The sequence below is a fragment of the Marmota monax genome, unplaced genomic scaffold, assembly GCF_021218885.2.
Source record: "Marmota monax isolate L192 unplaced genomic scaffold, Marmota_monax_Labrador192_F-V1.1 WCK01_AAM20220418_F8-fsc00083, whole genome shotgun sequence".
NCBI lineage: Eukaryota > Metazoa > Chordata > Mammalia > Rodentia > Sciuridae > Marmota > Marmota monax.
The window spans coordinates 3,125,324-3,152,374 of NW_026692848.1; the positions used below are offsets into that span (position 1 = coordinate 3,125,324).

General features: G+C 47.8%; 1 protein-coding gene across 1 annotated transcript in view; it reads left to right on the forward strand.

The window, feature by feature from the left end:
* Positions 1-27,051, forward strand: part of Pde10a (phosphodiesterase 10A) — a 534,453-nt gene that overhangs the window by 212,934 nt on the left and 294,468 nt on the right. The window contains exon 2 of the mRNA XM_058580935.1: positions 12,564-12,692. Within this exon, the coding sequence (XP_058436918.1) occupies positions 12,564-12,692 (129 nt within the window). The remainder of the gene's footprint in view (positions 1-12,563; positions 12,693-27,051) is intronic.

Below are 27,051 nucleotides of genomic sequence, written 5' to 3' on the forward strand. Positions count from 1 at the left end.
CTTCCCTGCCTGAAGGCCTCCTGAGGTTCCCAGTCTGATTTTCCTTCCACATGATCACTGGCCACATCAGCAGACTCATTGCAGCCTTTCCCAGTAGATGAGGAAATGTGAGCAAACTTTCATTAATGACTCTTGTGATCATTAGAAGGCAGATGTGGTAAAGGGACTTTGAAAATACATTTGGCACATTCAAAGACCCAGTGACCCGCAAAGCCCACAGGACATCAGAAAGTAGCCCTTCTGGTTTGGGGTAAGACAAAATGGCAAGCCTGACTTTTACCTGGTCACTCCTGAAGTCTCGCCGTCTGCCTGTGGGTCTGTCATGATAATGGCAATAGGAGGAACAGTGGATTTCACTTTTGTGTAACTCTGCTGATCTTCTTGCTGCATTTTCTCCTGTAGGGCAACCTTCTTAGTCTTGACAGCCTGAGGAGAGTAGGAAAGATTTTAAAACCTCATTCCATAATGAGCCCTGAGATTAGCCAATGGAACTTCTACCATCTTTTCCAACTCTAACACCTTGATTCTGAGTTTAAATGAGCTCTCCAACTTGGCATAGTAAACATATGGCAAAGAGTCCCCAGCCCGAGATCTGCTCAGTGTGCACCCTGCCTGGTTCACAGTGACGGTTGCTCACCTGTGTTACCACTGACCGACGTGCGGTCCTCTTAATTTTGATGAGCTGCCCACTGCACACTCTAAACTGTAGCACACTAGGGCCATCCTAAGGACCCTGATTCTAGAACATCTCTCGTAACTTACTGCTGGGCTTTTGAGTGAAATACTCTGTTCACTTTTCTCAGCAGTGATTGCTCAGGGGGATGTTATTGGAATAAAATTTAGATTTACTTTCAAGGGAGAATTAAGAAATAATCAAACCTTTATTTTATTCCTTGTTTATCCACATATCTTCAAAACTGGATTTAATATTTGGGAAACCAGTTGATAGCAACCAATCAGAAACAAGAACTCAAAATGAGGTAGTTGAAATTTTGTACCCACTCACTTTCCTGGAAGGGGTTGACTATTATTCATTTTCCTCCTGTTCATGAAGTGCAGAATTTAAGTACATAATTGCTAGTGGCCATGGCAAACCATGTTCTGTTTTGTGCCCTGTGAGGTTCAGGATTCACACAGCCCGGCACAGGCTCCCTATGGTGACAGACAGGAGTGGGAATTCCAGTGTTGCCACTTCCTGTCTGTCTTGGGTGTGAGCAGGTGGAATTTCATGGGAAACAGGACCACAGGACCTTGCTGTTCTGCAGCATATGTGACAGCATGTGCTTCCCCACCTATGGAAAAAATTAAAGAACTGACCAAAGGAGCAAAAGCAAATTGCTAGGGATCATCAAATGGAAACCTCAGAATCTGAATTTCGGTTCAGGTCAGAGTTCTGCAGCTTTTCAGTGTCTGCTCTATACCCCCACCATCCCCTGGTCCATGTGGCTACGTGACCATCACTACCTTGGCTTTGAAATAATTTGCTCTTCTTTCATGAAAGCTATGTTGACTCTTGCCCCAACTGGGCTGTCAGTGACCAGAGGCTGGAGGCCAAGGCCCGTTTGTAAAGCACAGGGCGCTTATGATGGTGGGTTCAAAGGTTGATTGTTATGAATAGGATAGGATTTTTTATTATGTTGAATTCAAGCAAAAACAGTTCAAATTAAGCTCCTAGATGCAAAATCCATACTTTGGGTACAAATTTTAATATGAGGTTTATTAAAATCTATAGATCTTTATGCTGTTTTATCCAGAAAAGGACAACAGCATTAAGTCTGATATTTTAACATGCTCAGTAAAAGTAAAGTCACTAAACTTTGTATAAACATACCTACATGTCAGTACCAGGCTATACAAGTATCTTATTTTATCTGGCAATGTTCTACCATGAGTATGAGTTAAAATTGGCCGTATAAACCATGTGTCATGCTTATAAATGTGTGGGGCAGAATTTGCATTAGGAGAGTATCTGCCTTCTGTTTTGCCCAGATGATAGTGAATGCAGCCAAGGACATGGTATTAGTCTCAATTTCTTTATCCATATCTTTTTTAGACTGCATTCACTTTACATCACTGAAAATATTACAATCATTGAATTAATTAAAAGAAGGAGAGCATCCATCTGTGAGATGGGTAATGTTCTTACAGGCTGTCTATCTGCATGTGGGAATTGAGCACTTGCTGAATGCAGAGACACCAAGGTCTGGTTTGTGAATGAACGTCACAGGGGAAGTCAGTGAGTATCCTTCTTGTTCTGTTTACTTTTCCTGCGGAGGAACTGTTTCCCAGAAAAAGCATCTGGATTCTATTGCTTTTTCATGCATTGTGGGCCCTGATGGAATCTGGAACCACTTGTGATGTCACGGGCTGTAAATGGCACTTAGAGTCTTGACAGGAAGTTGGAGGCATGACATTCCCCCGAGCAGGGAGGAAGTTCAAGTCTCCTGTCTTTCCCAGCATTCTCTAGGGGCTTAACTACAGCCCCCAAAATACCATTTTCCTTGAAGCAAATAAAAAGCAACACAGTGTTTTCAAGTTAAGAAGTAATGAATTGGATTGGAAATGAAATAATTCCTCACCAAATACCCAAATTGAATATTTTTTGAAGTGTAATTTTCACAGCTCAAGGTTCAGGAAGTGATAAATGCCTTAAATCATAAACACTTCACACTGGAAACTGGTCTTTGCCAAGGCACAGAAGGCCTGGATAATCTGCATTCTTGTCCCAACCCACAGGGGCCAGTTTTAACCCCAATGGTACTAAGTTACACATTTTATTTTTTAACCACTCAATTTGATTTTGTAAATCCTTGTTTATATTGCTTCAATCTCTATTTAACCCTCTCCATTTAAGAAAGGTCTAACATATGGTTGTTCTGTATGATGCTCTTAATTCCTGAGACCATTTGCAGAAAGCTCTCCATACACCCTCTCAGTGTGACTTTCTTTGCCATGTTTGAGAGTCTTTCTTACTTAAAATTACTTCCCAATCTGTGGACACTGTGGACCTCCTCCGACTCTCAGGACCTGGAACTGAGGATCACACTGCATCCGTGGCCAGGACCATCTGTCATGTTTAGAGACTGGACTTGCATTCATTCATCTAAAATCACATTAGCACTCTCTACCTCTTAGCAATCTCGTCACAGCACTGCTTCATATTAAATTAAGAGTGCCTAAAATACCTAGCTGTGCCTTCTTTCCTAACAATAAGTGTCTATTAGTCAAATCCTGGATTATTTGAGAATGTTTCTCAGGGCATTAGATTGGTAGTCATGTCAGTTGTTATATATTTTTTTCAGGTGTTCACACTCATACCAAAATTTGGAAAACATTTTCTCAGGACATTTTATGATTTGACACTTGATCCTAGGAGAATTCCAGATGGCTTCTCTTGGTTCTGATTCTTTTGCTTCTTCCTCTTGCTCCTCTCCTCCTCTTAGTCCACAGCACTGGAGAAGGCTCCCGTGAGCTGCACCTTGCACTCTGGGCCCAGTCAACAGTGGCCAGGGTGCTGAAACCCGCCCATTCAGCTCTCAAGAAGCACGTGTGCTGGCCTGGGCTGCTTCTGCCCAAAGCGGGAGCACCTTCCTCTGACTCGCACACTGGGGCTTTGCTCAACTAGCAGTGCCCTTGAGAGTAGGGCATGTTGAAATTCAAAAGAACATAGCTGAGCCCTAAATGCCCCCAAAGCATGATAAGACCATTTTTAAAAGCCAAGCCATGCTGAAGTGCCTAGATCAAGATACTAGCGCTTCCCTCCCACCCTGGCCCTGTCTTTCTCTTGCACCCAAGACAGAGACATTCTGAGCCTCTGCCTCTGCTTCTACACTTTCCAACTGTCATTTCCTTCTTTCTGGGTTATAAATTATATGACTATTTCTTGGTGACTTCTTGGTCTTTTTTTTCTAGATATTCATTTTTTAGTGGATGCAATCTCTTTATTTTATTTCTATATGGTGCTGAGGATCAAACCCAGTGGCTCATGCATGCTAGGCGAGTGCTCTACCTCTGAGCCACAGCTCCAGATGGACTTCTTTGTCTTTTAGATGTCATAATTGTTTCTGTCAGAACAGAGGACCGAAGTCCTGCACACACCCCATGGTTCAGTGTGGCATTCCATCAATTGGCAAAGGCCACAGCATTTGCATTAATGTAAACATTCCTCATTCTTGAGCCAAATGGGGTATCAGATTCCACTGTTTTCCCTTAAACAATTTTAACTTTCCTTGAAATTAATGTAGCCCTACTTTACTATGTGTTTGGTTTTCCAGCCAGGCCTGATTATCCCCCCCGCCCCCGGGGCTGCCGCAGAGCTAGCGCACAGTCTCCACGCTGCTCTGAGCTTCATTATCTGAAGCTCCTGCAGCTCCCGGTGCCTCCCTGGGAGCAGCTGTCCGACACCCTGGGTTCTGCTCCCCCTGCCAGGCTGCACCCTGGCTCACCTGCGGCCCCGGGCCTCCTGCTGCCCAGTTTCTGGCTGTCCCTTCCCTCTCCCTCTCCGGGTTGTCCTGCTCACTTGCTTCCCTTGGCCACTGTCTCTGCAGTGCACGCTGACCTCTGGCTTCAGACCCCTGCTGCTGGGAGGCGAGAAACCTCTTCTGTGTGGATGAGCACAAGTTCTAGGTGGAACTCATGTTGCATCTGAGCTCTGTCCCTTAGCCCCACTGTCCCTGAGCATCTTGAGAAGCAGAGTGCCATTCTGTCCAATTCCTTTGTAAGAGTCCCCTCTCCCTCTCTGGGGGTTCTCGGCCTCTTTTCTGGGACCCCTGATGATAGTAAACTCCACAGTGTTGGGGCCAAGGTCTGACTCTCTGCCCTGAGCCTATGATATGCCATTCCACCTGGAGATCCATGTGCTTTAGTTCTGGGTTATGTCCCCAGAGTACGTCTTTGATCATCTCTCCTTCTCACTTACTTTTTATTTTCCGTGCTGAATTAATTCTCATGTTTTCTTATCTTTTCTCTTTTGTAATTTTTCTTCTGTTTTATGAAGGATTTCTTCATTTTTGACCCTCTCACTCTACTAATTTTTCAATTTTTTTTAGCGTTCTATCTTTGACTCCAGAAGCTCTCTATTGCCCTCCAGTTGCTCCTTTTATAGTGTAATTTTTTACTTTGTTAGAAATGCGGTATCTTTCCTTGTTCCTCTGAGAACACCATGGTTTGAGGACTCTTTCTTTCCTGGGTGGTGAATCCCAAGTCTCCTTCTCCTGTGTATTATTAGGCCTCGGTCTTCTGTGTCGGAAGCCCCCCTGGACTCTTCTTATCCTTCACCATCTTTTCCCACTCGAAGTGAGATGCCAAAGGGTAGCTTGGGAGCCTGGTGAACAGTGGAGGGTGCTCGGGGCGTTGCCTGGCGGGCCTGCTACCCAATAATTGCGTGGAGAGGTGACTCCACTCCAGCCCCAGATTTCAGTAACTACAGATTTTTCTTTTGGTACAGTTCAATTTCTCCATAAAAGCTCTCCTCTCTCTTATAAGAGGCCAGGCTGGGATTGGAGTGAAGAGTGGATCTCCCCCTGGGAGGTGAACAGGAGGAGGGGGCAATGGCACCTCACAGCCTCGAGGGTTTACTCTCGTGTCCCAACCAGAGCCTCCTTTCCACCCTCCTCAGTGCATAGTTGTGAGTACAGACGCTCTGTCTCAGTTTTATGAATCAGATTTATAAAATGGGTGCATTTCTTCTGGGGATTGCTTCTTCTGGGGATGGGGGACAGTGTGTCCTATTTTTTATGGTAATCCAGTTCTTTTAAGTGTTTTCTTTCAATGCTTGCAGTTGCCATATCTTTACTAAAATTAGAACCATACAGAGAAGATTAGTATCATCCTTTTACAAGGATGGCAGGCAAGCCCATTTAAAAAAGAAAAAAAAAAAAAACCTCAAAGTGGACACAAGTCTTAAAAAGAAGAGCTAAAACTCAGAATAAACTATAGAAGACAAGCTTTCTGACATTGGAGTTAGCAATGATTTCTGATATGACACCAAAAGCACAAACAACAAAGAAAAAGAAAACAGATAAGGTGTACTTCATCAAAATTAAGAACATTTGTGCTTCAAAGAACATAAGCAACTGAATGAAAAGCACCCCAAATGGGAGAAAGTGTTAGCGAACCATACGTCTGATAAAGAATTGAGACTCAGACTATATAAAGAATCCCTATAATGCAACAACTAAAAAGCAAAACCAAGCTGCTTCAAATAGAGGCAAAGGACTTCAGTAGCCTCTCCTTTAAAGAAGAGATGCAGATAGATAGTCAGAGAGAAATGCTCAGCACCACTAATCATCTGGGAAATGCAAATCAAAACCACAATGAGACCCCTCACCCATTAGGATGGTTATTATCCAAACAAATAAATAAATGAACAAACAATAACAAGAATTGATGAGGATTTGGAAAGGTGTGAACCCTCCCACACTGCTGCAGCCACTGTAGGGAATAGAGTGGTGGTCCCTCAAAAGATCCAACTTACAGTAAATGCACCCAAAAGAAATGGAGGGGAAGGTACCTGCAGTGAGTTTGCCTTAAAACAGCAGCTGCAGTTGCTGTAAATCTCTCTGCAGTTCCACGATGTTTTCCAAAAATGCACTGAGTCGTCTCCAAGTTCAAAGCATTCAGCAAACAATGGCAAGGCAGAGCCACCAGAAACCCGTTCCTGATTTCCATGACAAATATGGTAATGCTATATTAGCCTGAGGGGCCATTTTCTGTATTGCTGTTTGGACATACCCAGCAACACCAACTGGAATAGAAGGAGACCTGTCCTCTGTTGGCAGAGTCACCCCAAAGGAATGGAGAAATCCGTAATCATGCCAGCAATGTAATACTGAATTTCCAAACCAACTCAAAATTGATGTCAAGTAAAAACACTGTGTACCTACTAAATATGGCATCTTGAAGAAATGAAGTACACTTGAAACCAAAAAAAATAAGAAAAGAAAAAGTAAAGAAACGGGGTGGGGGGGGGTGTGCTAGAAAAGGCACCTGTGGGCTACGTAGGCAGCAGTACTACCCAGGATAGCCAAGAGCAGAATGCCCCTCAGTGGACATATACATACACAATGGGATATTTTTCTTTCTTAAGAAGGAGAAAATTGTGGGCTGGGGATTGGCTGAGTGGTAGAGAGCTTGTTTCTCATGTACGAAGCCCTGGGCTCCATCCCAGCACACACACTCACACACACACACACACAAGCAGGGGAATTCTGACACTCACTACATCACAGACGCCTACTGAGAACTACCCAGTGAATCGCCCAGGCATTAGGAAGATGTGTGTTGTGGGACTGCACTTGTGGGAAGTGCCTGGAGGAGGTGCGTTCACAGAAACAGAGGTGGCTCTAGGAGTGGGGGTGGGGCGGGGGTGTCGGTGGGGGGGGCTGTGGAAAGGGACAGAGCTTGTTTTGCAGGGGAGGAGAGTTCTGGGAGGAGCGGTGCCAATGGCAGAACTCCATGAGCACAGCTACTGCCGCAGAGCAAAACTCTCCACGTGGCTAAAACGGCTGATTCCGTGTAGTGTATATCTTACCATGATTTTAAAATGGAATTGTTTTAAAAATCAAGAGTAGTGATCAGATAGGAGAGGCTTTGGTTTGCAGAGTTCTTTCCAGACGCCCAACCCTCTCAAGGACCTCTGTCCCTCCCCTCCCCGTGACAGGGTTCTGTCTGGACCCTCCCTGCTGCTCCTGGGGCAGTCCTCTGCTCCTTCTTAGAGGTGGACACCTTGGTCCTCTAAGAAAATCTCATCCCCTAAAACTGCTCCCCAAAGCCAGCCTTCCTGTCCCCACCCTTTTCTCAGGCCCCACCCTGGAAACTGCTCACAGTAGCTGGGACTGTTGCCTCTACCTCCCTATTAGAAGATGAGGTGGCCTCTCAGTTTTGGGTCCTTCCCAAGGGACCCCCCCTCCTGGGGCATCCAGGTGGCTTGAGTCCATCCCAGAGCATCCTCTGTACTGCCCTGCAGAGTCAGAGAAGAGAAGAACGCCAAAAAAGCTGTCACATTAAGAATTCACAAACCAAGTCAATTACTAATTAATAATTTGTGAATTTTGCAGTTCTGGAGACTCAGGGCTCCACGCCAAAGCACAAGAAATGACTCGCTATTAGTAAACTCCAGAGGACCCCAGGGCCCTGCTGGGCTCAGTCTCTTCTGCCGCAGCAGGGTCCAGCTTTGAGCCGCACACCCAGGCTTTGTGCAGTTTACACAGGACAGCCTGCTCCAAGGCTTCAGCAACACCCCAGGTCTTTATCCCAGGTGTATAATGCTGGACTCCCAGACTGCAGCTAAGGGGAGACCTTCCCAGGGAATAAGCCTGTGTTTGTCATGACCTTGAGCTCCAGTCCTGGTGTGGAGAAGAAAGGGAGACCCGACTGGCAGGAGAGAACAGGTTTGGGAGCCGCGGAGGGAGTGACCTGCAGTAGCAACCAGAGGACTCTACCAGGAAGAGATGCTAGGCAGCTAGGATGCTCTGCCCACAGAGCCCAGGAGGAAGGTCCCACTGTTTAGAGTGAGCCCATGAGCTCTGCTTCCTCTTGAGCAGGCTTATATTCTTTTCCCCTGAACATCAAATCCACATATTATAGTTTAGAAATGAGGTGTCCCCCAAAAGCACACATGCGAGACAATAAAGTTCACAGGTGAAAGAATTAGACTTTGAAAGTTGTAGCCTGATCAGAAGATCAACCCACTAATATGGATCAACTGGGGCAATGCAAGAAAGTTTAGAGGTGAACTGATGAGCTGCTGAGGGCTGTGACCCAATCTTGCATTGACCCCCTGATCGGGATCACCTGGGTGGTGACGGCGGCAGGGAGGAGGTGGGCCCCTGGGCTGGGCCTTTGGGGTTTGCATTTCGTCCCTGGTGGCAGAGCTGTCTCTGCTCCTGGCTGCCGTGTCTGAGCTGCCTTCCTGCCCCACACCCTTCTGCAGTGATGCTCTCCCTCCCCTCGGGCCCAGAGCAATGGAGTGGGCCAACTTAGACCTGAGACCTCTGAAACTGTGAGCGTCAAGTAGACTTTTCCTCCTCTACGTTGCCCTCGTCAGGTCTGCTGGGCACAGTGACTGAACGCCACCTGACCCCTCACAGAGGAGGAGGGTCAGCATGTGCATGTGTAGGAGTGTGAGTGGGGGCGTGCTCGTGTGCTCACGTGCGTGTGTGTGTGTGTGTGGTGGTGTGCGTGCGTGTGCACATCTGTGTGCTGCCTGTTTGTGTCCCTCTCTCCCCTCCAGCTCCTCCTGCTCTCTGTTCTCTTGGACTCTGTTAGTCCTCCCCAGGTCCCTTCACCCTCAGGGGAGCTTGGTCTTTTCGGGGACAGCTCCCTGCCCTTCCCCCACAGTTCTCTTGGAATCTGCTAAAGGGTCATTTGGGGGAGAAATACACAAACACAACACTGGCTAAAAATTTAGGTGATGCTCATCTGACACACACGCGGCTTCTGTTGGCTGTTTTTGGGTACATGGGCCTGTTACGGCTCTAGAGTGAATGTTTCTGATCTTACAATTAAACATTTTAAAATCCTGATTTTCACCTGTGCAAAACTTGACAGCTTATCCCAGAAGTGTTTGTGATCCGCTTGCCTCTACGCCTCCGGCTACTGAGTGTGAACGAGAGCACCGCCAGCCCGGTCGCACACACACCCAACACAAGTCCCACAGGCCACAGGTACCCAACCCCACATGACCACCCAGTGCACATTGCCAACCTGTTTCCTCTCAGCTGTCCCCTGCACTGGGCTCACTGCTCCCCCCTGCGCCTGGGCCACTGGGCCTGGGCTCCTGCCGAGGGCATGGGCACCCTGCTCTGTCCATCTAAGGGCACTGAATCCACACAGGGCCTGCATGCACACAAGAGCTTGCAAAACAGCAAGCAGAGCAGCCCACCCCGGGGCACACTGCCCACCAGGGTCCTGGCCTGGGCAGGTGGATGCACCCCAAGTGCTGGAGCCCCACATCATCTCCCTTTGTGTCCATGGGCCCCTGAGCTGGGACTGGACCACAAGCAGCAGCCACTCTGTATGCAGAACTGTTTTTTGCCTCCACCCTGTGTCTGGAGACTAGTCCAGCCATCTGGCCAATCGTGAAGCTTGCCACTTCTTTAATACATGAATTAACAGAGGCTCCTTTCAAGGGGCCCCAAGATTCCTTCATGATTCAGTTCCTGTTTCCCCTGGTCTGAGACTCAATCCCTGGCACTGCTCAGGCTCCCCCCCCAAGGAGTGTCACGGGCCAACGAGTATTGCTGGGAGGTTGTGTCTGGAGGGTGTGGACACCACAGACTCCCCTCTGCACCTGGTGGAGCCACACCACCCACCAACCTTTATCTACTTTCACCTGCAGTCCACATGGCTGAATTCCAATCACTGTGTATTCCTCTTATTCTAGAAAGCAAACTTGGCTTTGGACTTTTAGATCAAGGTATCATTACAATATACTGAAATTCGATGGGGCTGTACAGATCAGGCCCACAGGACTGGAGTTCTAGGGGATCATAATAGCAAAGATGAGACTCCCTGGCTGTGTGGTTTTAGATGTAAGGTGTCCCCCCAAAGCTTGTGAGACAACGTGGGAATGTTCAGAGGTGAAGTGATCAGATGAGGAGAGGTGTGACTGATCCCTGGGTCACCCTTAGGGATTACCTGGGCGGTAACTGTAGGCAGGGTGTGGCTGCAGGAGATGGGTCACTGGGGTGTGCCTTTGGGGTTTATATTGGTCCCTGGTGAGCAGAGCTCTGTGCTTCCTGGATGCCATGTCCTGAGATGCTCTCCTCCTCCAGACCCATCCGCCATGATGTTCTGCCTCACTCACTCGAGCCCGGAGATATGAAGTCGGCCGACCATGCACTGAACCTCTGAAACCGTGATCCAAATAATTGTTTTATCCTCTATGTCATTCTTGTAGATCTTTTGGTCACAGCGATAAAGAAAAAGGTGACTAAAACTCTGGCTTCTCCTCAGAAGGGTGGGTGTGACTATGGGCTGCAGACAGATTGGAGTGACACAAAATAGGAAATAGGAAACACTGGCTGCCCAGCCACGACTGGCTGTGTGCTGTGGCGTGTGAAGTGCGTGGTCCAGTGATGTCCAGGGTGCAGGTCACAGGACTCGCACACTGTTGTGCGTTGGGTCTTGTTTTCACAACACAAAGCTGTGCCGATAATGGTCTCGTGTGAGCTGCACGTCATGGCTTATTTGTGGGCCTTGATGGGCAGTTGACATTCTCAGTTATACCTCAGTAAAGCAGTCTTGAAATATGTTGTGATGTCGTGAGGCATATTTCAGTCCAAAATATTTATTACATATCAAAACTCTTCATAGTGCCAATAAAGCATTCAACATCCGTATTGGGACCTAGAACTTATTTATAATTGTCATATGGCTCTTCACGTCATGCTTCTGTGACCTCAGCTTTCCTCTGTGAGTTATGTGCCAAAATACATGATGCAGATGCAGCGACCCGTGAACCCAGAGCCCCACCCAAACAGACTGCACCAGAAGTCCAGCTCCTCCTACCAAGAGGAAGGTCAGACGTTTCTTTTAAAAGCATTGATATTTCAGGGTCTTTCCTCCAACCATCTTCTCTGGTGCCAAACCTCAGGCTTCACCCCTTTGTTCCTCTCCTCAATCAGGACCTTCAGCCTAATGCCGTAGCTAGCTCTTGTGACCTGTCACAGTGGTCCCCTTTCTGATGAGCCCCTGTGTTGAGACAGACTTCCCTGGTGAACTTGTGGAGAGGGATTCCATCAAGCCCTGCAGTCCCCTCTCCACCGTCTGAATTAGACACTGTGGTCACATGTAGAGGGAAGGACTTTGATGTCTCTTTCAGACGTTAGGTTACACGCTTCAGAAGAGCATCATGGGTCAGGGGACCTCAGGTGCTCGGGAACCACCTCGGGTGTGGCCTCACACTGGCCAGCCCACCCCACCTTCTGCTGCCTTAGCTGCTGCACTCCAGGGTGAATGACAGATGCCCCAGGCCAGGTGTCACCTGTTGCAAACATGCTCCTGAGACCCCTGTCTGGGGCACGCACGAGCACAGTCCCCAGCTGTCTTACAGGCCCGTGATCAGGCTGCACATGGCATTGATGAGGTCCTGGCGCCTGGCCCTCCACCTCTGCAGCCCCCCTCCCTCTCTCATCTGCGTGGCCACCTTCCTTACTCTGTGTGTCCTGTCGAAGGCTCTGGACACACAGGCTGGGTGAAATCCTCGAGGAAAGTCTCCCCAGTGAATTGTTCCTCGTAAAGCCCCCTCCCAGGGGCCCACCCTCAGGGTCCAGCAGGACCAGAAGCAAGTGCCAGCTGACCTCCAGCCTGGTCTGCTCAGCCTGGAGCTGTGTCGTGTGTGGTTCCTCTGAACCCACATTCTGATGAGAGTCCGCGGGTTATCCCGAGGGTCCTCATCTGTTATAGTGCCAGAGGGAGGCCAGTGGGAGCCCCAGCCACACTATCCACACCCGTAAGTGACCCACCCAAGGTGGACACTCCCAGGGGGAGTCGGCTCCTGAGGGAGAAGCCGCAGTTCCGTGGCACTTGATGCTAATGCCACATCTCTGTTGCTTTCCCAGCCGGCTGCCTCCCCTTCACAGTCAAAGGCGAAGCACCAGCCCTGCTGGCCCTGCCCAGTCACGTGGATGCCCAGGAGCAGAGGAGCAATGACCCCACAGAAGGCGCCGTGGGCTCTGGCCATGCAACAGGTACAAAGGAATCCGTGCTGGCTCCTGGCCTCCCGAGGACTTGGCCGGAGAACTTCTTGTGTTCTCTTGTCCTGAGCTGGGACCTCGTGGACAAAGTGGCCAAGAAAATTGCCCAAGGTTGGGAGGGGCGTGGGGTTGTGGACATCAGAATAGGGCCCAAGAACCCAGAAGTGGCCGTGTGTGTATTCCTCTTGAAGCCTTTTGTAGGACATGTTTTTATTTTCTGAGTTAGAGTGGCACCATCTCGGTAAATGCAGCTGTCAGATCAGTAATTTAACATGATGAGGAAGAACAGCACCCTGTGCAGTCTGACCAACAAGCAGAGGCACTTGATGTGGAAATTATTTACATTTTCTTTATCTGATGGCCTTTACTGCTAAACTAAATGTCCAGCACTAATTTCCTGATTTGAAAAATTTCACTCAATGGGGTGATTACAGCCTTAGAAGTAGATTCCTGCAACATCAAAGGAACGTGCTTCCTGTTCCTGGGATTCAAATGTGACCCACATGTGGACGCAGGAGGTTTGTAATAGGAGCCCCTTGGCTCCTTAGCTCTCCTTACATGCATTCATTAAGCCCAGGGCTTTGCACAGGACCAGGGAGGACTCCCTGCCCCCAGCTGAGGGCCACTTATCTGGCTGTGCGGGCTCCTTCTCCTGTGGGGCCATTGAGCCCCGCAGCGTGGAGGTTAGTCCTGCTCATCTCACAGGTTCCAAGAGATGTGCTGTGCTTCAGGAGGGACGAGTGCCGGGAAGAAAGCCCAGCAAGCAAGCAGCGCAAGTGGCCAGTGCAGGAGGGCCACACGAGAGGTGGGCGCCCTAGAACTCTCTCTGAGGAGCCATAGGAAGACCAGGGGACACAAGTCCCTGAAGAAACAAGAGCACGTGTCAAGGCCCTGAGGCAAGACCACCTTGGCCAGTTCAGAGCTGAGCACAAAGCCAGAGCAGACTATACCCAGTGACAGGGGAGGAGCCGAGGTCACCAAACCAGAGTGGGAAGAAGCAAGACCCTGCAGTCCTGGGAGGCCACCGGTCTTCATTTCTACTATTGGGAAAACATGTGCCAATTTGAAGCAAAAGACTGGGGTGGAGAGATGTGTCATCTTAGAAGAGCCCTCTGGCTGCAGGAAACGGAAGACAGGAGGCGAGAAGGAGGAGAGGCCGGCGAAGGAAGGAGAAAGAGTGGCAGCTCGGGAGTTGGATGGGGTCCCCGAGTGGGCTGAGATTTCACCTGGGGCCCAGCGCAGGGAGCGGGGTGTGTCGTGGGGTGCTGAACCCTGTGCTTTGGGTGTGTGAGGAGAAAGGAGCTATCCGGGTTCCTCCCAGCTGTGTCCAGTACCAGCAAAGTCAGGGTTCTGGTGCCGAGGGGAACGAGGAGCGAGAGCCTCAAACCTGGGGCTTAGAAGGCCCCCGGCGTTGGAGTCGAGTACGGTGGAGAGTCCCAGAGAGGGGGCATCTGTAAGCAGCCGAGAAGTGGACCCTGGAGCCAGGCTGGGAGAGCCCACCAAGGAGAGCTGGGAGGCAGGAGGAAGCCCCGTGAGCCCCCACAGAGCCCGGCACCAGAGGAAGGAGCGCATGTTGGAGGAAGTGAGCAACTGTGACAAAGCCCTGGAGCAGATCTAGGCACTGGTGACCTAGAGCATCCAGGGCAGGGGCAGAAGGGGCTCCGGGAGCCGAGGGGTCAAGTGCAGAAACACTCCCTGTGAATTTTGTTACAAAAAAGAAAGAAGTGACAGCTGTCCGGAGAGCGGGCGCCAAGAGGGCTTTGGTGCCGCAGTCTGGCTGGGCACAAATCATGAGCCACTGAAGCAGGAACAAACTTTATTTCCGAACTCCCTGAACACCACGCAGGTGACCTTCTCCAGGGACACATCACACCAATGGGAAATCCCTCCTCCAGCACTTCCCCAACCAATGGGAACTCTCCGGGAATCCTGCAAGGCCTAGGTGGACAGCAGGGGTCTACTATGCAATTGAATACACAGCTTAACATAACCATCATCATCTCAATGGCTTGCTGGTGTCACCTCTCAACCACTCCGTTCTGGCAAAAATGCCCTGCATCATTCCGACTTGGCTATGGCTCTCAGCACTTTGGTTATTGGTTGTTCAGATTATGGGCAGGGACCTGTGTTAGGTCCTACCACAGGACAGGGTGACGCTCTGACAGCATGGGGGGACTTTCTCTTACCTGAAGGAGGATGAGAGGCAAAGTCAACACTTTCATTTCCAGCCTCGATCTAGGGGAACACTGCTGCTTGACCCTGGATCCTTGAGCCCTTAGAGCAACGGACCTGGAAGCTGCAGACACACATGCAGGCACACACCCTGCCCAAGGCAGTGCAGAGGACAGTAAGAACGCCCTGCGAGCCTGGTCATTGTCTTGTGTCACTGCTGTAACTTAATAAACTATACTGAAATTAAAAATCCTGTCTCCCAGGCACACCGCCTGACTCCAAGTGCCCAACATGGGGGGAGTAGGGTCCTCAGCACAGAACAAGGCCACTCCACCATCACCAGGAGGCCTGGGAGGTGGGACTTCCTTTAGTCACAGCAGAAAGGATGGCATGGAAGGCGAGCGGCTGTCACCCGGGAAGAGGCAGTGATGGGAGACCCTGTCCTTAAAGACAAGAGAGCAGCCGCAACATAGGCCGCCCTTGGAAGCCTCAAAGGTGGCTCTGCACTGGTGGCTACACACCAGAGTTGGAGATGAGAGAACAAGAAATAGAAAACTGAAAGTATGGCCGAGCCAGTTCCGGCAATTATATTTCAAGGTTCTGTTTGTAATTCAGTCCCTGAAACTCAAAACGCAGGGAGAGTTTTGTAATGGTTTATAGAGGAGCTCCCACCCCACTCCACCCGTACCCTGCCCAGCAGATGGAATTGCATTAGTGCCCTGGGAGACTTCTGAGGCTTAGCAATGCTGGTTTCTCCAAAGATGGAAGAAGGATGGAAGGTGGCACCAGGAGGCCTTTCTCTGGGACCCCAAGCACCCCATGAGTGGCCAGCAGAGCTCTGTGGGCCGGGCCCTAAGTAGAATCCCACCACCCCAGCAGATTTCCTGTGGATTAAAAGCAAACTTTCAGATCACAACATTGGTATGCTAATGTCTCCAAGTGGGATTGTCAGGTTAACATTTTTCAAAGGCTTAAGTAGATTCTATCACTATTTGTTTTTCCATAACAAGACTGTGCCTTGGTTGTTCAATGAAATTCTGATAAGGATGGCCCTGGGGTTAAGGCCAAAGAATGGTGCTTCAAGTTTTGTCAACTCTGAGAAATCTGTCTTTTCTTCAGTGAAATCTCGCTAGGTGCTGAAGCTAGGTGCTGTGGCAACCTGGGAAGTCTAAAGCAAGGTCTCCAGTTTAAAGGGTTTGGGCTTAGGAGTGTCTACAAGAATCCCTGCTCCCCACCCAAAGCACCACTGGGGCAGTTGTGGGGTGCCGTGCTGGGTCTGGGTGGTTAACGGGCAGCTCCATGTCCCAGGTTGGGCCTTGGTAAGGGAACCGCACCTGGCATGCTGCTCCTGTCCTTGGTGCGTGCACATGCCTGGGCAGGTGTTGGCAGCCGAGATGGCTTCTTGCCATCCCTGCCTCCCTGACTCAGGAGGGGGAGACCTGGACTCCAACCCCAGCACACAGGTTCTCTGAGCTTCCCCCAGTCACGGCTGGGTGACCTCCGGGCACACCAGCACTGGGTGCTGGCGGGACAGCAGACCACACGTGACAAGACCTTCAGTTTATCTGCCTGGTTTTGCATCTCAGTCTTCCTGCACAGAGCCCCCAAAAGGGAGGCTTCCTGTTCACGGAAGCTAATCCACAGGACTTTTTTTGCTCTTTAAATCTCATTGATGTTTTTCATTCTTAATGGTCGACATCCTCGACTTGTCTGCAGGGGAGGTGGCAGCCTCGGGGTTCTGTGGAGACAAAGGATGATGTGTGAACTCTGTGTGAACCCCCTGGAAAGCCCACCACCACCACAAGAACCCCAGGGGGCAGGGCAGGCACATCCCTGCTTCTCCGAGGCTGGTTTTTGGAAGTTCTCTGGCTCAGGCAGCCCTTGCTGGATGGGCCACGTGGGCTGTCCAGGGGACAGCCCCGTGTTCTCCCCGACTGCCTGACACCCTGTCTTCGAAGGAGCACAGCAGATCCTTCCAAATCTCTTCCACTGTGTGAGTCTGTTCATCTGGCTGTGGGGATTGTGCGAGGCCTGCTGCCAACGACACCCACGGTGTGTTCTGGCCCCGAGCCCGCAGCCGCGAGCCAGCTCCCAGACAGGCACAGAATCTCTCTGTTAGGGTGGCCTCGCTGTTGAGTGTGACGCTGCAGCTGGGCTTCCTCCTGCTGGGGGAGCGGGTGGCTTTCTGGGTGTGTACGGCAGCCTTTCAGCCTGTGGGGAAAGGAAACCCTAGAAGCCATGGCTTCCACGACCAGAGGCCCCCTGCATTTTGGTGATCCCACTCTGTGACCCGAGGAGTCCGTCCTTGCTGTGCCATCACCAGCCTCCAACATTCCATCTCAGAGAGTCTCAAGGGGTTCAAAATCAAGGAGGGCTGCCGCTTGGATCGACTTCTCCACCCCCCCAGGCTCCAGAGCCACTGGCAGTGGCCAGGAAGGGGAACCCAGGGGAGTTAGGGTGTTACACTTAGAAAGCTGTTGTCATTTTGTCTAATTAAAAGTAATCATTTGCAAGATTGCAAAGAAAGCTGCGATCTCACCCTGGCAACCCAACTCGGTCTTCATAAGGATGGTTGTTGGAGCAGGTGAGATGAGAGCAGACACACCTCAAACTGCTCGGGCAAGTGAAGGGCCATGGCTTCTCAAAGCTCCCGGGCTGGGTCACGGCCATCCTCCGTCAGCACTGGACCTTCCCCACAGCCAGGTCTGGTTCCAAGAGCTTCGGGTCATGTATGTAGAACACAGACCTCGGTGTGCTTGGTTCTTGTGCAGGCTGGACGAGGAGCACCAGTGTGGCGAGCAGAGTCCTCGGCAGTGACCTGGGGACCCCCTGGCAGCACAGCCACGGAGCCCCTGTCTGGCCCTGCTCCCTGCTCCTCTGCGTCTCGTGGTGCTGTTCAGTTCAAGTTCACAGTGCGCCATCCGCTGCTTACACTCTCCTGCCATGAGTCGGTTGATCTCAACAGTTTGCTCCCTGCCACCCTATAGATTTCTGCAATGCTGGAAGTCCCTCTCTTTGGCCCGGCTGCTGTGGCTTGTGCCCCCGGCAGAGCAGCATGTGTGTCTGCTTGAGGGAAGGGGTGCTGCCGGCCCAAGTGTCAGAGATTACAGTCAAGGCCTCCGTGTGAGTGGTGTGGCCCCCTCTCCAGCAAGACTCCCGCCGGCGTCAACAACTGAGGGGCAGTCTGTCTTCGTTGGGAGTTAAAGTTGTCCCTGTCAAAAGGAAGCACCGAGGGGGAGCTGCTTCCACCCTTGGAACACGTGCCTGCTCCCTGCCGCACCTGGTTACCATAACCGGGGCTTGTCCGATGGGAGCAGATGATGGTGTGCCGCCTCATGGAGGGCTCTAGGCTCACCACCTGGACGGCAAAGCCCACCCGCTCCAGGTCTCAGCATTGTCCTAGGGAAAATGCAAAGGCGCTCTAGCAGGGCTGACCTGGCCTGCTGCCCGCCACAGCGGCTCCCGCCCACACCCTCGCCTGCAGCACCATCTTGACGCGCCCCTTCTTACCCATGAGGACCCCCTACCCAAGGGGTTGCCTGCATCTTTGCGTCACTAGCTGGGGTGCTTCAACACTCAGGTCAACGAGCCTTACCTCACACAGCTGCGAGCGCACACACACGTGAACACACGGATCGGCTGTCCCCTCTGTCCCACTAAGCACCTGGTCCTCACATCTCTGCCATCTGCAGCTGTTCACAGCTCCCTGCTCTTCCAAACTGTGGCTTTCCTGAGGCAGAAACCACTTCACCACTTGTACCTCCCCAGCTCCTGGCACAGTGTCAGGTCACCTTAGAAATTCAACAAGCAATCAAGGAAAACGGCCTGGTGCTCATGCTGCCAAGTGGCCAGTACGCGTGGTAGCCTTCTCCTGGGAAAATATAAAGAACAGCCCCAGTGACAAACTGTGCTAGTGGTTTTGGGTTCTGCACAGGATGGAGAACAAAGGAAACACACCAGGTCACACATGAGCCTCACATTGCTGAATGGTTTCCACCAGGTGGTGCCTGGGCTGGTGGCTCTTCTGCAAGCTGCCTCTGCTCCCAGCCACTGGATCCCGGGTGTCTGAACCCAGTGTCCAGTGACATTCTAACAGCTCATGTTCACCCGTCCATCTGCAGAACAGGGCCCTTGATAACTGTTTGATTTACTTTATGCATGAAGGCATTCAGTGGAGCGACTTTGACCTACTAGGCACAAAAGAACTCTATGCCACTGTCCTCCCTTATGTGAAGGGACATCTAACAAGATCCCTGTGGCTGTCTGAGACCTAACTGAACCCTGCAACTTAATGCCATTTCTGCCTTAACCAAGCACTTACTACACGGTGGCCATAACTTTTGCAGTTTGAGGTGTGATGGAAAAACTAACGGGGGTTTCTTTTTTTCCTTACAATGTAGATACATGATTCTCTTACATAGTTAGGAGCAACTGCAGAAAACGAGGGCTTTTTGTTTTTTCCCCCTTTCTTACTAAGTCAAGAACTTTTACCTTTCAGATAAAGGAACCACTTTATGGCACTTTTTTTGGCATATCCAAACTTCCAGCACTGCTTCTCTTGCAATTTGGGGCCATTATTAAGTAAAACAATGACCACCTGAACACCAGCAATCACTGCAAGGCCACCATGACTACTGGTGACCCATGGGCAGGTGGCACATACAGAGGGGACAGGCTGGGCAAAGGGGCGATTCACCACTCGATGAGGATTGGGGTGGTGCCAAATCAAATCACCCTAGTCAGATGGGCACTCGCTTCAACACTCGGCAGTTTTTCATTCCTGGAATTTCCCATTTAATATTCTAAGACACAGTGGGACTCAGGTAACAGAAACCTTGGAAAGCAAACCACAGGCGCGTGGAGGGCAGTGTATCCCCAGTAGGATCTCTGATTTTGTCCTGTTACTGTGGCGCTGCTGACAGAAAGCCGGTATCAGACACAGCAGGTGGAATACCCAGCAATTTCACAATCATTGCTGTGACAATCTGCCTCAATGAACACCTGGCACACTTTATCTGTTCCCATTGATATCTGTGGAATCATCAGCATTGAAAACATCAGCCTCCATCCAAGACCAAGGGTCCCATGAACATGAAGCAGCAAGGTCTTCCTCAGGAGGTCCTAGGGCTGAGGAAACCTAGTGAATGACATAACCTAATGCTCATCAGGAGCCAAGGCCAGGTGGTGGCCAAGTTCTTCTCTGTGGCTCTGTGTGGCCCACTACTCCCAGGAGTGGCACCCAGGAGATGGTATTTTATTCTATGAATCTTTATAAGGAACTGAACAGGACATTCCATGTCATCTGCAGCAAAAACTTAAATTCAGTCCTGAATGTCGACTCTCCCAACCCCCGGGCAGCACAACAGATTAGGGGGTAAGTAGCGTTTCATTTTCTGTCCCTTCTCCTCTGTATAACGCCACCAGCCAACATCGAAGGCAAAGGTCCTGCTGCCCAGTGCTGTGCAAGGGGGACTGTGACAGAACAGTCTTGCTGAGACACACGGCTCACCTTGGAGAGGTGCGCCAGCACACAGCTTTTGTCGTACTTGCGGTGAATTTGGAACTTCTTCACTTACTTCAGAAGGAAGCCCGTGTCTGTAGCTCCCGCTCCCCAAGTCCCTGCCCTAGCCTCCTGCCTCTGTCTCAAGTGAGCACCTTCTGTCTTGATATTTTACTATTCTGAACTTGCAGTTAAATCAATCATACAGAAGGTGGCTTTTTTCACTGAGCATAATGTTTTACAAGATTTATCCATATTGCAGCACATACCTGAGCTTGATTTCTTTTTATGGCCAAATAAATTCTACTCTATGGTATACCACGTTTTGTCGACCCATGCATCCATCACTGGACATTTGGGTTATTTGTATCTCTTAACTCTTATGCTATAAAATTCATTTCACTGATTTAAATCTATTATTTTTCTGTTCTCTGTTTAATTAATTTCCACTTCAATCTGTAAATTTTTTTTCTGCTTGCTTGGGTTTAGTGGGCTCTAGTTTTTCCAGTGTCTGAAGGTGAAAAGTTAGGTAACTGAGTTGAGATCTTTCTTCTTCCATATCACAGGAATTTTCCTCTCAGCACTGTTTAAGCTGCATCCACAAATTTTGGTGTGTTCTGTCTTTGTCTTCATTCATCTCAAAGTATTTTGGGGCTTCCCTTTGGGTTTGTGATCAATGGGTTATTTAAGAGTGTGTTGTTTAACATTAAAGTATTTGTGGCTCTCCCAAATTTCTCCATTATTGATTTATAATTTCATTGCCTTGTGGCTCCAGAAAATATTTTGTACTATTGTAATCTTTGTTTTATGGTGTAGCATAAATATTCTCTATCCTGGAGAATACTCCATGTGCTCTTGAGCAAAAGACCTAAATGCTGCTCTTAGCTAGAGTTCTTAGGCATTCTATTCTAACCTGTAAATGTCTGTTGGTCTAGTTGGTTTATAGTGCTCTCAACTCTTCTATTTCCTCATTGATCTTCTTCTAGCCTCTTTTCCTGTTCATTATTGAAACTGGTATATTGAAGTCTCCAACTATTATCATGGAATCACCTATTTCTCTTTTAACATGATAGGTTTTACTTCTTGAATTCTGTTGTTTGGATACATATATCACTATATTTCTTATACTTTCTTGATAAATTGGCCCCTCAATTGTAATAAAAAGTCCCTCTTTCTCCCTAGTAACTTCTTTTTGGATTGAAGTAATTTTGTTAATTTTAATCTGGTCACTCCAGCTTTCCTGTGGTGGATATTTATATGATATCTATTTTTTGCCACTCTACATAAATATATGTGTATCTCTATATCTAAAGAGTGTCTCCTGTATACAACATATAATTAGATGTGTTTTTATCTAGTCTGGCAATCCTTGCCTTTTGATGGGATGGTAACCCATTTACAGTTCTGTCATCGTTACTATTTTTGTTTACGTCTGCCATTTTACTTTCTGCAGTCCGTGTGTCTCATGTCTTTTGTTCTCTATTTCTCCTTTACTACATTTTCATCATTGAGTGATACCTTCTAAATTAGAAGTTTAAATTCAGCTAGGACTTTTTCTCTAATTTTTGTGGTCTGATTCCAACCACCCTTGCTCCTGCCATTGTGTCAGGACCCTTCTCACATTTACGATCACATATAGTGTTCCATCTATATAGCTGTTGTTGGGGTTGCCCACCCTTCCTTTCAGTATTAGCTCTTAGTAGGACTTATGATCTAATTTTTCATTTTAGATAACACCAGAAAATGGATTAGAGTTTACGTCTTGACATAGCACTTTGGTAGAGACAAAGGAGATTGCTAATCTGAGCCAAAGTGCCCCTGCTTCTCTGTGAGTCCCTCACCAAAGCAGGTTGAGCAACTAGTATTATTTTTAATAATTTCTCTAGTGTTTAGTGGAGGAATTTATAGCATTAAAATTTACTTCACTACCGAGCAAGTATGCTTTGGTTTTTTGTTTTCATAGTATGAAGATGAGAGACTAAAGTGAAAAGAAATGCTTCATGATATTAAAGCCAAAACCTGAGAGACAAAATAATATTCAAGATACTCATTCTAAGGATTGACAGGAACTAATATTCACTATAGTCAGCATCGATGGTGGCTGAGTGATACAAGAGTAAGCTGTCATTATCTTTTCCCTTGAAATTGCAATTTGTTTTTATTGTGATAAAATGTACATGATAAAATTTATCATTTTAACTATTTTTAAATGTACAGCTCTGTAGCCTTAAGTTCTTTCACATTGCTCTGCAACAGTCACCACCATTCATCTCCAAAAGGTTTTTAGCTTCCTAAACTGAAAATTTGTCCCATTAAACAGTCCGCATTACACCCACCAGTACCTGCAAATGCTTTCTTCTTTCCATGTCTAGGAGATTTTCCTACTCTGGGCACTCGTAAGTAGAATCTTGTAATATTTGTCTATAAGTGTCTGGTTTATTTCACTCAGCATAATGTCTTCAAGGTTCCTCCATAGTTGTAGAATGTGTTTGTTCATACGAACTTGAAGAACTTCAGTATTTCTCATAAAATGAATCAGCTGGCATCAAGTGATCTCAGTTTTTGCTTGTCTGTAGAAGTCTTTGTTTTGTCTTTAGTTTTTAATTATGGCTTGGCAGGATATAAGATTGTTTGCTAACTTTTTTTTTTTTTTGGAGGGGGATAATTTTTTTTTTTATTATTCAGTACTTTGAATTTGTTGTCCCACTGCTTTTTAGCCTCCAGTGTTTCTGCTGAGAAGTCATCTGTTAACTTTTATGACACATCATTTTTCTCCAGCTTTTAAGATTTTCTTTGTCTTTGTTTTTAAGCATTTTTATTATAATGTGTTTTTCTATGGGTCTCCTTTATTTTACCCCATTGGAATTCATTAAGCTTCTTGAACGATTAATGTTTTTCAATAAACTGGGAAATTTTCAGCCATTATTTATTTGAATGTGTTTTCTTCCTGTTTCTTTCTCTTCTTCTGGCACTTCCATTATGTGTGCAATGGTGTACTTAGTGACACTCTGTTTTTCTCTGGAGCTCTGGTCGTTTTTCTTTATTCTGTTTTTCTTTCTGCCAATCAACTTGTATAATTTCCATCAATTAAGCTTGTTCATTTTTTTGCCTGCCCTCTCACATCTACCATTGAACCCCTTTAGAGAGGTGATTTCAGTTTCATTTTTCAACTCAACAATTTCCACTGGGCTCAGTTTCATAATTTCTCTTTGGTGTTGATATTCTCTACTAGATGTGATAGTGTCATTCTTCTTTTACCTCTTTAATCATAGCTTCCTTTAGTTCTGTGAATATATTTATAATGGCTAGTTTGAAAAATTCTGGTATCAAATCTGATATCCTCTTCCTGTATGTGTTTTGCCTCCCTACCCCCAACTCAGTGTAGGGGGCATAATTTCCTGTTTTCTTAATTCTCATATTTTTTTTTAATTTTAATTTTTGTATTGTTTTAATTAGTTACACATGACAGTTTGTGGAAAACTGGACACTTTGGTTACTGTAGCAATACCACGTGCTCGTCCTCTCTTCCTCAGAGCTTGTGTAGTTGCTGTTTGCTTATCTATTTGACCAATGACTGGCTGTGTTATCAGAGTGACAGCTGTGCTCCCTGTGACACAGCTGATGCAGCACTTCAGGAGGGAGCACTTGGGGATTGCCAGCCACCCTGGAATGATAGTACACTAGAAGGACTCCACTCCTCTCTTCCTTGACTGCACACAGCTATGAAACCTTGCTGGCTGATTGCTAGATTTTTTTCAACAATTCTCTGGGGCATAAATTACCTTATAATCAAATCAAATTTTGTCTCTTTTGAAGAAATAGTTTCTGAGGTTGATGTTGATATTTGCTCTGCTCTTAGGAGGCTCCTGCCAGGCACCTCATTCCCTGGTTCTCTTGTACAATCTAGTCAGCATCGTCTAGGCTGTCTCCTCACTAGATCCACAAATCTCCTCCTGTTGCCTTTTCCCATAACCTCTACTATTCCTGAGAGTGCCCTCAGGCTTAAACTTCTGTGGGCTCTGTCACAAATGAAGTCAGTTCCTCTGGGAAGATGCAAGAGCTCTCTGCTTTCCAATATGCTCCCCATCCTCCAAGCCCTCACAGAATCCCTGAACCAGGTACTTGGGCCAGGCTGGGGACAGTGGTAGATTTCCCTCTGAGTGATTGCCCTGACTGGGAGGTGAGCAGTTGTGTGGGAGGGGGCAGGCAGCAGCTGAGAGTCTCCTTGGCTTGCATCTCCTCATAAAGAACCACTGCACATAGCTAGGATGCACAATTGGGGACCTGTGTCCTCCATGTACCACATTCATGCCATGAGTGGGACCTGGGCAGAGGAGGAGTCCTTTCTCCTGACCATGCTCACCTGCCACTTAGTTTCTGCAGCAGGCAGTGGGAGTCAAGATGAGAAAGACTAAAGTCCTCCTTGTCCTGGAGAGAAAGCCCTTCGGACTGGGTGCTGCAGGGGTGGGGGTACACTATGCCCTTGGTCTTGGGGAGAAGGGGCCCTGCGTTCTTGGCTGGAGCTATTTGGCATGGAGTCTGTACCTTGCTGAGCTGGAAGAGGGAGCCAAGGTGTTCTCATGCCACAGATGTTTGCATTCTTACCACATTTTGGTAGATTTCCTTGAATCTCTATTTCTCGCTGTACTGTTTGCATCTAGGACCATTTCCAGAGGCTCTCAATGGGCTTTTAAAACGGTTTTCACCAGTTCCACTGGGGAGCAAATCCAAGTAACTCCTCACATGGCCATGCCAAAGGCCAGTCTCCAAGTGACTCACTCTCAGTATTATGTATATTGTTTGTCTTAGGGGAAAAAGGCTCATTTATGTCCCTATGTAGCAAATCCATCCACTTCAAGGGGAAATGTGTTACAGAAATGTGAATGTAAAATAAACAGAGTTTCCATTGACTTCATTTTCAAATAAGATTGATTCCTAGGGGGGCAAATCCCATAATTGCCTGAATTGAAGGCTCTGGCAAATGCAGGGGAGCTGCCAGCCTGCTAATGCTGGGCTTCCAGGGAGCAGGGGTTCTCTATGAGTGGCTTTTTATTCCACTTTGGAGGTTGATCTTGTTCTAATTTTGCATCTTCTCTTTACCACCAACATTCTCTTCTCACTTATCCTCTGTCCCAGATAGTTTAAAAATAAACAAAACTCTACTGGATGAATGTTTGGACTTGAAGCCTGCAGCTGAGCTGGACATGACCTTAGGGTTCATGGAATACAATCTCTGTTGGTCTCATAAGGAGGAGATGAAGTTTGTCAGGGCAGGGGGTGAGCGGCTTCCTCATCAACCCTCAGAAAAAGAGGAACCAGGCCGCCTGCCCTCACCAGCTACCTCTGCCCCACCTTGCTTTAGAGGTCACTTCGGGAGTTGAAGGGCAGTGAACTCTATCCCTGTAGGACTCAGTGCCCCTGCCTGTACATCTGACTTCCACTCCATCCTCTGACCAAGAGTTCCTGTCTCTCACGCGGCTGCTCCCCGCCTCCCCCTCATTTATGAAGATGCGGTGGACATGGGTTGTACCTGTTTACATTCTTCGCCTGCAGCTACTACAGTTAACACGGTGCCTAACAACCTGAAAATCATTAATTAAAGGCTGAGGGGAATGTTAAGCAGAATGAAAGGCATCCCTCTGTCTTTGATTTTTTAAGTTTCTCTCTGTATTAAATTAACTTATAATAAAATATAGCTGCATACTGCCCCCAAAGAAAGGCAGCCCATAAAGGACAAACCAACTTTTTCTCTGAATTGTGCTACATTTAGTGTGCCTGCAGGTATATATATTAGCTAATATTTTTGCACACAGTGGTGTGGTTTTATGTAATGTTTCAACTTGTATGCATTAAAAGTAAGATATTTACTTCTAACTAGATATTATAAAATTCAGAATACTTTTTAGAAAAATAAGTTGATTTCCTATTATTGTGTACCAACTCGGGGGAAAATGGTCTAAAAGTGATTGTGAACGTCTATGAAAACAGCGGGTACTATTTAAAGTCAGAAAACTGCTTCGTGGAGGCCCTGCCAATATGTTAATTTTTTGCCTTTTTGCCTAAGGTTAATTGTTCCCAGAAAAAAATTAACCTACGGATGAATGTAATTTGCATCAAGGTGTAGGAGATATAATGTTGTCCTTTCAGATCGGTGAGCAATGTTCAAACAAATTAGGTCCTCTAAGCCAATGACTGAACAACTCCTAAACAATGGCTGCAGGTTTTACAATAATGGTGTAAACAGGTGGTAACGTGGAGGGCCATGCTCATTGATTGCTCGTAGTCTAAAACCTCAGCCGCGATTTTCTATTTCACTTCACTGCTGACTTCATGCCATATCCCTGAACCAATGCAAACGAGCATCTGAACTAAACCTGGCACAGGTATCCAGTGGAACTCAAGCACTGATGCTCCCGGATGGAGCAGGGCTGGCAGATGCAGGGCTTCAAGTCTAGGACATTGCAGTTGTTTCTAAAACCAAAAGGTGACACCTAGAATTGGTGTTTTAGACTATGATGGTCAGGCACCTGGACCCGTTTTGTCCTCTCCATGATTTTAAGTTTATAAACTTATTTTTGTTATAGATGGACACAACATTTTTAAAATTTATTTGTTTATATGTGGTGCTGAGGATCAAGCCCAGTGTCTCACATATGCTAGGCAAGTGCTCTACCACTGAGC